This window comes from Crocodylus porosus, unplaced genomic scaffold (assembly GCF_001723895.1).
Source record: "Crocodylus porosus isolate Cpor-Errol unplaced genomic scaffold, CroPor_comp1, whole genome shotgun sequence".
NCBI lineage: Eukaryota > Metazoa > Chordata > Crocodylia > Crocodylidae > Crocodylus > Crocodylus porosus.
In genome coordinates this window covers 109,029,930-109,042,751 of record NW_017728947.1, presented here as the reverse complement: position 1 = coordinate 109,042,751, position 12,822 = coordinate 109,029,930, and the positions used below count along the sequence as shown (strand labels likewise).

Here is a 12,822-nt window from a genome sequence, read left to right as displayed (position 1 = left end):
TGGATGCTTATCTTGCTGGGATCCTATGACCCCAGCTGACTTCCTGCCCTTTGGGCGGGGGGCTGGACTCGATGATCTCCCGAGGTCCCCTCCAGCCCTAATGTCTATGAAATCTATGAAATATGACATTTTAGGCAAGGTGATCAACAGAGATCTCTGTCACCTCACACCCAGACCCATGGATGCTGCTTGGGAGTGGGGACAAATTTTGCTGCCAAAAAAAAATCAAGAGTCCAAACCACACAGATTTATCTCCAGCATTGTCATAAAAACCTTCATTTCAGGGGTTTTCCACTCCAACTCCTTTAATGTACATACCCACGCAGAGCCATATGTCCCAGTGGAGCTCAACTGGAGTGAGTTATTAATGTTAAATATGCATTTTCCTTGATCTTCAAAAAAAAAAAAAACCCATAGAAAGGAATTACAGAGCGAGAACTCATGAGGATCAGTTGAAGCCATGACCAGTATTGTCCTGGTGGCACTAGGAGCCATTACAGGCAGAGGCATAGATGTCAGCACTCTCGACTGATAGCCAAACTATTTGGGATGAGTAGCCCAGTCAGAAAGGGCCCCCCTTGAAGCTGCTTTTAGGAAAGAGTGAAGGGCACCATCAAAACAGACTTGGTGTCTGCAACACTCACACAAAAATTGCAGTCAAAAAACGGTAGTGCTACATGGTAAGGGCGGCCAGAGGGAGAGGCCATTCAGCTGAGCTGCAGCATGAGCTTCACGCTCTGCAAGTCTGGTGAGATCTTTTGGCCTAGGATAGGTGTGGCCACATACAGAACTAGGTACGAAGCAATAACCAACTCTGCAAACTTAAATTGTCCATGTAAAAGGAAGCAGTATGACAGTCTGATACCTATGCAGCAAATATTTCTTCCACAAGGGAAAAAAAAATACAGGACAATAAAACCCCACAGATAAGACAGCTTCCACCAGCTGTTGCACACAAAAAGCTGCAAGCAGTTATGTAATAAAGTAGATAGTGAGGGAAATGCATTACCACTTCTATCCTACAAAGGTGAAGAGAGGCAGGGAAAGCCCAGGGCATATAGCTCAAACCAACATTCAAACTACATGGACCCTGATTGTTTGGGGAATACAAAAAGATACAGATTTTGCATGATCTCCATTTGGGGTGTTGAAATCCATATTACACTGCAGCAAGTCTGGAATTGATTTTTGCCCTAATAGCTCAGTCATACATATTGCTGCTTGTTCTTCCCAGCAAAGTGGGTGAGATGCTGACAGCTTGAATGCTAAGGATGTCCTCTGCCATTTCCATTTCCTGAATATGCCAGGTTAAGGCACGTTTTTATTTTCAGTAAATGGCATGGTTTGGTTTGCCACAGCCTAAACTGTAGCACAAGACTGGCTCTTTCCAGGGGGAGACGGGTATGGCCCCATCTGGGACTGATTAAGTGCCTCCCAGTGGAGGCTGAAGGGCCTGATGAGGAGTGCCTGGACCTTTTCAGTAGAAGGACAGATTCTTTCATGACAAGAGCCAAGTCATCTCACCTGCTGAACAGGCTGAAGAGAAAGCAGCAGAGTGTCTGCCACGCCATGCCATGCCATGCCATGCCATCCTGGGGTGTGCACAGCCCACTTCCTAGTGCACAACCAACTGGGCTTAAATACATTTGCTTCAGCCCCTCCTTTGAATCAAGGTGCATCTGGGCTGTGCCTCCCCTCAAACCTGGGTTTTCCAATACAAAGAGCACTAGAAACAGGGGTCACCCAAGGGAAGTCAGCTGCTCCCGTTTGTCAAGGTAGGCATGGACATTCACACTTCGCTAAACTGAGACCTGAGAGGCAAAGATATCCTGAGCCAGCCTCCAACCGGCCCCTGTGGAAAAAAAAGCTTCCCACTTCCAAAGGTTATTATAAACCAGAAGGATCGTTACACCGTGAGCGTGATGGGAAATGTACTGGCTAGGAAACAGGGCGGTGGAGCTGGGAGCCGGTAGCTGAAAGAAGTCCCAAATAGTTCACTAGTCCCCAGGCTTAGCAGAGCTCTGCAGACCCAAGCATTTCCTTACAGGCGAGTCTTTCCAGGATCAGGGCCCCAGAGCGGCAGACATTCATTTGGATCAATGCATAGCATTTGCATTTGGATCAATTCAGGCCCCTTTGTAGCATTTCAAATTCCCAATTCAAGGGAAGACCGCTAAGGCTACTACTCAAACAAGTGTCGAGTCCTGTTTTACCCTGTAAGGAAAGCCAAGCTCCCCCAAATTGCAGTGACTCAGATGCAATGAAGGGCAGAGATAACATCAGCACGTGACTCCTGGCTAGGAATAAGCTGTTGCAAGAGTGCAATGCCGGCTCTGGCTCCAGCAGCCACCGACACGCTCAGAGTTATTTGGGTTTGGGGCTTTCTTTTTTTTCTTGGTTCAATTATCTAAAAGACAATTCCTGAGCAGCAATTTTAGAAAGCAGCCCCATTCATCCCACAAAGGCTAATGTGCAATAGTGGTGCAATTACCAGGAGCAATCATTTAAAAAGCTGCCGGTCAGTTTGTTTTACCACTGGCTGCTCCTCATTGCTACAGACACGGTGCACCAGCCTGCTGCCTGCCACACCTTGCAGAAGATTTACTAGGATTTTCCCTTCTTTGTCTTGCTCAGAGGGAGATTTTGTGGCATGATTAGAGACCCTGTGGGAAAGGGGAGGCTGGATGTGGCAGGTTCCACGAAGCAGACGTTGTGTGAGCCAAACTCTTGAAGGGGATATAGTGCGGGATTAATCAGTCTTACAAAAGCCCAGTCTAAAGAAACAGAAATCCACTCCCTAGCTGCAATCAATTCCTATTATTTTTATAAGAACTACTCTACTTTAACGATAAAGGTAAGACAGATGAAAACTGTTCACCTATGGGCAAAAGCAACAGCAGGGGGAAAAATACTGAGAGAGAAGAGCCCATTTTCTGCCCCACTTTCATAGAGGCAGCCTATTGCTGCTTTGCAACATAGGGTGAAAGAGACCCTTGCTACTGCAGGAAGCCATCCATAATCACCCCTTCTGTGGATCTACCTTTCTAAGAAGGGGAAGGGAGCAAGGGTAGGTGTACGGGATAACTACACCTGGCAGATTAAACAGCAATAGGCCTGACTGCAATCCTGAATGCAGCACTATGTCATGGAGCCAGTTCAGGGAGGCGCTGTCCTCCCCTGGGGTGAGTTGCCAACATCATGAATATTTGAGGAAAGGTCATGGCCATTTGCACCAGGAAGAGGGCTGGAGACATGCACAGGCAACCCACACAGGTCACACTCAGCTCCGGGAGGAGCAGATCTGGCTACCAGCCTCATAAGGCTTTCACTAGGGTGGCTGCTCTCCTGCCCCTCCCTTTTAAAGTTATACAGGGTGCAGCTTCCATAACGGCCTGTTCACTCATTTTTTCCCCCCTAAATAAAGGGGGTAGGAGGGAACTACAGGGAACTTCTCCTCTAGTAGGACTATGCCCCGCTTATTGCCCTGCCATCTGAGACAGTCTGCGCAGCCCATGTAACAACAGGGAGCAGCGCGCCAGTGCAGAACAGGATGTCCACGTGCTGCCAGAATGGGATGGAGCAGCCCCACGCTGACAAGGACCACCAGTGCAGGGGCGACCAGAGGGACACATGGGGCACCAAAGACCAGCCCCCTTCCCCGACGGACATGAAACCAGCTGCAGGAGCACTGGCCTCCTCCTTCACCTGCGGACATAGGTGCCGCCACCTTGTAGCCTTCCCACCAAAATCATCCTTTCAGGATGTAGCTTTGCCTCGAGCCAGTTCCCCTCTGTTCTCCAGGTCAAGGGATTTTGCTCCTTCCCAAAGAAAGAAAAAGCCAGGTTGGCAAGACAACTCCTATTCCTCTATTCTCTCACCGAGACCATGATCCTGACAGGAGGGGAAAACCATATCTGAAGGGTGGGATTGAGAGGCTCAAGCAAATGCCTTCCCCAGGCAGCAAAACCACCTGCTACTCAAGCTCTTTTCCTGGAGGGGGTGGCTCGGTTGGGGTGAATGCCCCGATCCCCTCAGTACATTTGCTGGATGTACCAGCGGCTCCTGATGCCTTCTTACCAGGTAGCTACCTAAATCTCTTATAATGGTGGTGGGAGGTATTTCTAAATGTCCCTCTGCCCTATAAATTTAGCCACCTTTGGCGATTCTCTCAAGGCAGCAGAGCAATCTCCTACAAAAATCCTCGCAACTAAAAGAACAGACTCTGCTTCCGTGAATTCATTCCCTCCTCTGCAGCCTCAAAGTACAAGTCCCAAACAGCCACGTTTTAAACTTGCTCCAATTACAGCATGGTTAAAATGCAGCGAGTGTTGAACAGCGACATCAAAGCGCTGACGACGTTGGATCCCCTCCCAACTTTGCTGGGTCTATATCAATGTAACAAACTTCAAAAAAAAAAAAAGAGTATTAAAACAGACTGTTTATTACAACATATGATGTGTTATATTAATTTACATGATGATATATAAAACAGCCATTTATGATGTACAGTAATTTGACATCAACAGGAATATTAAAACTATTGATACTCATGCATCTGGCATGCATATGTTTTTAAAAAGCAGTCTTACACAGTATATCGAAGAATTACTAAGCCTTCCACAGCTGGCTCGAGGATTCGGTCTAAAACAGGGGACTCCCACATCCCACTTTGTAGGTGTTAGGGGCAGAGGGCATGGTAGAGAAGGCCACTCCATGTCTGGCTGGGAGATGAAGGGAGAGCCCTTCTTTGGGAGAGGAAACTGGGGCAAATTATTAGGAAGGACAGTAGCAGCAGAAAATTAAGGGACTAGCAAAAAACCACTGAGACAACCTCCCCTCCCCTCAATCATGACCTCGTCCTGTATAAGCCCCAGAGCTGGAAAGACCAGGCAAGGAAAATCCCTTCTTAGAAATGTGAATATTTCTCAAAGCCTGCCAACACTACATTACCACTGAAACGGCAGTGTTGTTTGCGGCTAGTACAATGGTCTTCATTTCCACATAAAAGGCACTGGTATCCACCCAACTTCTGCAGACAAGTCACATAATTTACCTCCATTTATTCAATTTAAATATTTGAATTTTAAAACTCTATGAAAATATGTACACAAAAAAGCACCGTGTTTCTTTGAGCAGAAACGGACACGAGCCAGGCAAGTCACGTCGTCAGACGGTTGTCATCAGTTTGAGCGAGCCCGATCGAAAGCGAAGGATTTTCTTTTTGAGGTTATGGGAGGCTTTGATTTTGACAAAGGCCTTGGCTGCATTTTCGTGCAGCTCCGGAGCAGTGACTGACTGGATAGGAAGAGTCTGGACAAACTGGGACCAAATAAGACCCCCACTTTCATCCGAGTCGCTGGTGGTGGTGCTCTCCCCAACGAACTCCACCTCGCTCAAGCTCGACTCGCTGTCCCCAAAGCAGTTCGTGGTGTAGTTACTCTGCTCGTCTTCACTTGTGTCCACCACCGTGGAGTGGAAGAGGGATTCACATTCGGCCGAGTACTCAGAGTCACTAGCAACGTAAGCGTAGGGGCTGACGTACGTGTGGGACACTTGGGAATAGAGCCCCGCCGCTTCTCTCCTGTTCCTCCTTGCCCTCCTCAGGGCTTCTTCGTAGGAGATCTCTGCTGATGACTTCCACCGGCGATAGTCTCCCCGCTTGTGTTTAGGTTTGGCCACGATTACCTCCCTGCTGTGGCCGTGGGATTTGATCACGGATTTATGTAGGCCAGACTGCCTGCTTGGGAGGCTGGACTCTGGCTGCAAGCCGCTGCTTTTCTTCCCTCTTGACGAGGGCTTTTTAAGTTTCTTATTTGTATCCAAGTCATCCGGGAAGCGACACTTTTTGCCAACGAGCTTGGTTTTCTCCCGCCCGGTCTGGGAGCTGTTTTCCAGCACATTGGCAAGGTGGGGCCTGTGTTTCAGGGTTGAACTTTTCAGAATCCGGACACTTTTGGTGCCTCTGTGAAGCTTAATGCTTTGCTGCTGGGCTGGGATGTACTGAGCGTTCACCAGCAACCCTTCGTCCAAGCTCTGGGAGGAAGAGCCCTCACTCTTGAAATCCAAAGCAGGTCTCTCCTCGACGGGAGGAGCGGCACCAGCGTGAGCCACCTGCATGCTGTTCTTCAGCAGGACTTTTTTAGGCGGCTGAATCGCTTTATTCTCTTGCTGTAGCCCCGTACGCCTGCCGGGGCTTTCCTTCGGGGACAGAGCAAAAAGTTGGCCGCTTTCCCTTGGGACATCCCCTATCGCAGGCACAGGACACCGGTTCGGCTCTTGAGAAGCCAGTCTGACGTTGCGCAGCAGGTGTTTGCTTGGAAGTTCATTGACTGTGCTTGGTGGGAAAGTGGCTGGCAAAGGCATTTTCCTACTCTCCAGCTGCTCCCCATTTGATTCTTTTGGCCGCTGTTTTATGGGGGAGAACGTGCTGGTATCCAGAGCTGGAGCCGCGCTAGCAGGCAAACACACTTGCTTGGGATTCTTCAGGTTCCCTGCATTAGCGTGCGCCACCCCCGCAGCCTGCCTAACGCACAAGCTGCCGTGTCTCAAGATGCCTTTCACGGGATCGGTGCTGAGACTTGTCCTGGGTTTGTTAGTCCGTACAGAGTGCGTCTTTTTCTGAACGAGGCTCAGGATGTAGCCGTCTAGTCTCTTGCTGGCTGAAGGACAGGATGCTGACCACGAGCTCTGCAGGGCAACAGAATTGCCTGCTTTGGCCGAGTCTGCTTCAGAACCAATGCAAACATCGCTCCCATTGCAACCAAGTCTCTCCTCTTCTCTCTGGGGGATGCCAGTCATCGGCAGAAGAAACATTGGACTTTGAACAGCGACAGCATGCAGGGGGCTGGGGTACCGGTACACGTCATTCCCATTCTTAGATACCAAGTCGCACTGATACTTGGGATGCACATCTGCAACCACATCGAGGGAATTCGAGTGAGGTGTGGACAGAGACCGACACACAGCCTGATCCTCTTGGGGGCCTTCCTTATTATAATCCATCCAGCCTATGAGATCTGCAATGCATTTAAAAGAAGAGTTTAGAGTCTGCTAACCTATAGTGTTGCTTCTCCTTTGTCTTTTCTAAGAGTCTGTCCTTGCCTATACTCACAGTTAGTCATGCTTTACCTGTACCAATGTAGTTGAAAAGATACAACCCCCCCGCCACACCTGGTGTGGATACAGTTAGATTTATAAAAGTGCTCTAATATAGTTCACAAATTGTACCCCCAACTGATAGCGGTACCCTGGTGTGTATACCAATCTTCAAAGGACCTTCCATTTTATGCTTGTAGAGTGGACTTTCATATCCTGCTTGTGCTGGGGAACGCAGATAACCTGAGCACATTGACAGAGAGAGAGAGAGAGAGTGTGCGTGTGTGTGCACGTGCGCATGTATGCATGCGTGTCTGCGTGTGTGTTGCGGGGGAGGTTACACAATATTTTTTACAGTGGTAAAACCAAAAGGAAATTGGACAATGAATTACTGCAGCAGTAAAATTATTAGGAGGTTGAAATACGCTATTAGTATTCTTTCTTTAGGACCTTCAAACCAGTCACAGATATGCACAGGTTTTACTTAGGATGACTTTTAATGCACTCGTTTTGCATTTGGTCTCAAATCGCAGCAAGGGAAATTGAGGTTAGATATCAGAAATAACTTTCTCACTAGGAGAGTAGTAAAGCACTGAAACAAGTTACCCAAAGAGGCAGTGGTCGCTCCATCCTTGGAGGTTTTTAAGACCCGGCTCCACAAAGCCTTGGCTGGGATGATCTAGTTGGGGCTGGTCTTGCTTTGAGCAGGGGGATAGACTAGATGTGACCTCCTGAGGTCCCTTCAACCCTCATTTTCTATGACTCTAGGGTTTCAAGATTTTCCATCCTAAGATGATCGAGATGTCCTTTGAACAGTCAACAGTCAAGGACAGGGTGTGAAGGAGAATAGTCTTTTGATTTAAATACAAGGGTGTGAATCAAGGATCCTGAGCTTCTATTCCTGGTTCTGAAAAAAATATCCTTCCTTTTGGGTCATTTAGATCAGTGTTTCTCAACCCGTAGGTCGTGACAAAAAAGTTGGTCGCGAGAATACATGAAAAGGCTGCAAACAAAACTTGAAAAAGTGGATCAGCAAACTTTAAAAATGGAGTCTTGCTTAAAGGAGAAAAACGTGGGAAACCGTGGGTTTTCTCTTGCAGGCTGGCAGAGGTCTTGCCTGCAAGGGGATGTTTGGGGCCCCCCCGCTGCCCCACACACTGGAGGGCTGGGGCCTGCAGGTCAGGAGTGAGGGGCATTGGCAGGGCCAGGGGGCCATTTTCTACTTACAAGTATTTACTGAGTCTGGACTGAGTATTTACTGAGCAATTGGTGGTCACAAATGGGTCCTGGTACAAAAAAGGTTGAGACCCACTGATTTAGATGACGATGTTCAGACACCAGTATCTCATATTTGTCCCTTAAGCCCACACTGATGCACCTAAGAAAGGGGGCTGATTTTCCTCACTTAGCGACCCAGACTTCAGTGGGGTTGCTTGCGTGAGAAGTTATTGCACCTTGGAGAGTGTGAATTCAAGAATTAGGACACTAGACAGGAAGAGTCAACTCCATGTCGTTTAGCTCGTTGCCTTTCTTAAATTCCACATCACCGTCTAGCGTCCAGGGAGGGTTGTTGCCAAAACAACAAAAGACTTTACTGAAAGAGGCCAGTTTACAAAATGTCATCCCTTGAAGTTGGATCAGCTGAATGCAACTGTTTAAGAGTTTCACATTTTCATTATCCAGACAGAAGACCAGCAGCATAATCGGCTGTAAATCTTTGTGAGTGGTTTTTTACAAGCCTGCTCGATAAAGAGCGCTTATACTTTCGCCATAGGAATAGTTACATTACATCAGATAGGTCAAAGGGTAACCTCAGAGCACTCCACGTCTTAGAAAGTGTCTGAGACTACAAAGTCCTATTTGTAGGCTAGGCAAACTGGCGTGATTTTTTTTTTCTGGATTCCTAAATGCAAAAGTTCACTGTTCATTATAGTCACAGAGCAGAAAGGAAATTTTAAATACAGCTCGTTATAAGCATTCTTCATCATTCAACATGAACCGAGGTTTTTAAGCCAGCATGGCGACAACTTTAGTCAATCATGTTCAAGTACAATGGTCCTATTTATGCTCTCTTTGCACACCAAATAAAGGATTCTTGAAACACCGGGGCTTGTAAGAAGCCTTAATATATAACATGTCCACCCAGAGGTATACATCCTCAGAGCACAGTAATGGAAAACTCAAATATCCATCATCCCCTCACTAAAAAGAGAGAAACCTTTTCCATTGTTCATGAGAGCCATTTGTCCACGCCACACGCAGCCAGGGCACGCTTCATCACAGTCAGCTCTGTACGGAGGACAGGGCTGGAATAACGGTGCTGCAGAGGGCGACTGAAGTGCCTGCCTGTGCCGTTATTGACTGAGCCTGATTCGTTGTTCCCTTGCTTGTGTGAGTACCAAGATGTCAGGCTTTAATTTTTTTTTTAATGTGAAAATGATTTGCCAAAAGAAACAGTAAGTAAATGCATTGGGTCGTTTCTTATGCATGTGTGTGTGTACCACTGCCCTCTGCTGGGTAGATCAGCCCTGATATTTCTAGATGTGTGTCTAGATCCTCGCTGAGTCACATCAATGGCCAGAAAGTGAATTCAGTATGCTCTTCTGACAAGTTTGGCCAGCACTAGAGCCATCTCAGATAATTTGGCAGAAAATGCAAAAACCAAAGAGTTAATTCAGTGGCAATTCCACTGTCAGCCAAAGTCCCCTAAAGCTACCCCTGGTCACAGGCAGTGGAAGACAGCGGCTAACGGGGCTTAACCCCCGCAAATGTGGCTCCAGCCGCTCCACCGCTGCAGCGCTGTGCCCAGTGCCCCTGCTGCACGCTCCTCCGCTGCATACAACAGCAGCACATGCCAGCCTCGCTACGGGCGGGCAGGAGGGAGGGGAGGGGGTCAGGCAGGGCGCTCCACACCATGCCCTGCACCGCCCCCAGTCCCCCCAAATAATATTTTCTTCTAACACGTATGTTCCTGGTGGAGTCTGAATTATTAATCCAGCTTTTACCATACCTGCAGATTTTGGGCATCCGTCAGAGAGATTCAAAGAGCCGTCCAGGGGGCTGCAAAAGCAGGTGCTAGAATGACAACTGGATAAACATTCACTGAAGACCGAGTTGGAGGAATTGGAAAGTGATCCAGAGGCCCCATCGCTCAGCTCATAAAATCCTATAAAAATAAGACAGCCTGGGTTTATTTGCGTTGGATTCACAAAAAAATTCCCTGCTTTCAAGAAAGTACTTAGTGCCCTAAACAAGCAATAGAGACTCTGTGTGTTTTGGCTCCAGGGTGGTGATCAATTATCTGATTACATTTAGTCCTGCAGAGCAGTTCAAAGACTACAGCAGCACTATCTGTAATGCCGGGAGGATTTCCATTGAAAGCCATTTGAAAATAAAGCAGTGGGAGGTCACTTAACATTTGAAATCTTAATACCTGGGACAATTTTTATAAGCTTTTTAAAGAAATCCCGTATTTTAGCAAGAGGGATCTTGCTTACAGTCATATTTCTCTTTCACGGTATATTATGCTTCCTGGTAGTTATTACTTGACTACAAAAGTCTCCACCAATTAGTATGCCTGACACTATTCATCATCAGAGATCTGGATGTAAAAACACTAGATCCAGAGATGACATGCTAGCTAGCGGATTAGGAGGGGCAATTGCACAAAATCATTTGGAGCAGTTGGTCAGCTGGCAATGCCATGTATCCTCAAAACTTTAGGGGCCAGTGAGATAAGACCAGAAGAGCTCAGGCTCCCTTCTGGCCTGAAGCCTTGAATTTCCAAAGTCTTCTTCCTATCCCATGTGGTTGCTTCCTTCACTTTCCTGAACCCCACTTCTTAGAAGAGATGTGCAATTGCAAAGTGCATCCTCAGTGGACCCAAAACTGGCCTCTAACTATGGTGTATGAGGAGGAACTGTCAATGGCAGCTGAATTTCTCTTGGCCACATTTCAGCACATGGGACCCTTTACAGCTCTCAGCTGTTAAACCCTTAATCTGGGCAGGAGTGAAGGTAGCAATTCTTTAACTAACTGTTCCACTCCGCCGCTTAAAGACCGTACCTGAACTCGGACGACTGTCTGTCTCAAGGTGTTCATCTGCTGTCTTTTCCACATCCAGCCTTAGATCACTGATCTGTTTATCTAGCTCTTGTAACTGGTTTAATAGACCGGCATCTCTCCTCCTCAGGCAGTTCTAGAAGACAAGACAAGCACCGTGAGCCACATTTCTTGTCCGGAAACAAACGGGCTACAAGTAGTAGCAGCAGCCCCGGCCACCTGAACGGCTTGTAAATTCCACGTCAGCTCTTTAAAAAGACCTGGGAAATCCTGCCGGCGAGCTTGGATTTAGCTGAGCTATAATGCAGATGTCTCCTTCCAATCTCTTTCAGGCACGGTTTCAATAAAGACTTAGTATTCCCAGTACAGGAATACCGGCATACAATATTGGCAATGTGCTCCTGGTATCTTGCAAGCACCAACAAAGCTGGGCTTTGTATCACAATAAGAAAACCAACTCTCACAAGTAGAACCCACTAGGCTAGTAAAAGCCCACTTTACTCTGTTGCTGCATCAACACTTGGGGTCCTGCTGACACAGCTGCGTCGGTCCAGCCCCACATCACCCCACGCTCCTGACCTACGTGCAGCCGGGGAGGCGGCAGTCTGCAGGCAAGACGCAGCCTCGGTCTGCGGTGCACTGCAAGCTTATATTCTTGAGCTTTAGAGCAAGATTGCAAGAGCCAGGGTGCTTTCCTGCATTTTGCAATGCAGTCAATAGGGAAAGCAATGCCTTCTCTTCCCCTCACATAACGGCAAGGAATGACTGTAATACAAATGTCAAGGCAATCTGGAGGTGTACAGCCTCCAATAAAGAATGGTTGCCCACGGAAAGGGGGATCAGTTCCCGAGGAGCTATCTGCCACCTACCCAGTTTATCAGCATTCACGTACCCCCCGCGCACGCAGTGGGCCATGCCCCCGGCCGCGTTGTGCGGGGTTTCCTTCTTGAGTACTTTGGCACCCAGGAAGGACCAGATCCAAAACCCATGAAGTCAATGGGCGCTTTCACTGGATTCATGGCAGCCTTGGACCTGACCCAAACAAAAGTGAAAGTGAAGGCTAATGTCACGGGATCAGTAATAGCATCACCGCCGACTCGGGTCTGGCGGGTTGCGCACTGTCCACCAGGGACCAGAGAGCCGGAGCTGGAGCCGACCCAACGCTGCAGAGGTGACGGGGTCCAGGCAATAATTCCCCGCGCCACCTCGTGCCCCCCGTCCCCCAGCCGTGCCCGCCCCTGCAAGGCCCTCCAGGCCACGCTCCATCTGGTTCAAATTTGGAGTGTCAAGTGCAGCTATTAAAGCGTTACCACGGCCCGCATGGGAGTAATCCTGCCCGGCGCTTTACTGGCAAGTAGTATCTCCCGAGGGGCCGGTCCCGTCACTGGGGAGGAAGACTGAAACCTCTCAGAGCCAGCTGCTGAGCCCAAAGCCCTCAAGATTGAGCCCACCCTCCCCCCCGCTCCAGCGAGGCCCCTGGGCAGGGCCCGATCCTGACAGCGCCGGGGCAGGCCCGCCACGAAGCCTGGACCCGGGGGACGGGGGCGGTGCACGGCAGCTAGCCCCGGCGCGGCGCTCACCAGCTGTCGGCGGAGCAGCAGGATGTTTTCCTCCAGGATCTTCTCCTCCAGGCTGCGCGGCGCGGGGCCGTCGTGAGGCGCGGGG

General features: G+C 48.7%; 1 protein-coding gene across 1 annotated transcript in view; it reads right to left on the bottom strand.

Annotated features, from left to right (window-relative positions):
- Window positions 1-4,420: 4,420 nt before the first annotated feature.
- DACT1 (dishevelled binding antagonist of beta catenin 1) overlaps window positions 4,421-12,822 on the bottom strand; it is a 9,605-nt gene continuing 1,203 nt past the window's right edge. Inside the window, exons 2-5 of the mRNA XM_019551168.1 lie at window positions 12,738-12,817; window positions 11,161-11,293; window positions 10,106-10,261; window positions 4,421-7,016 (exon numbers count right to left, since the gene is read on the bottom strand). Coding sequence (XP_019406713.1) covers window positions 5,167-7,016; window positions 10,106-10,261; window positions 11,161-11,293; window positions 12,738-12,817 — 2,219 coding nt within the window. The 3' untranslated portion in view covers window positions 4,421-5,166. The remainder of the gene's footprint in view (window positions 7,017-10,105; window positions 10,262-11,160; window positions 11,294-12,737; window positions 12,818-12,822) is intronic.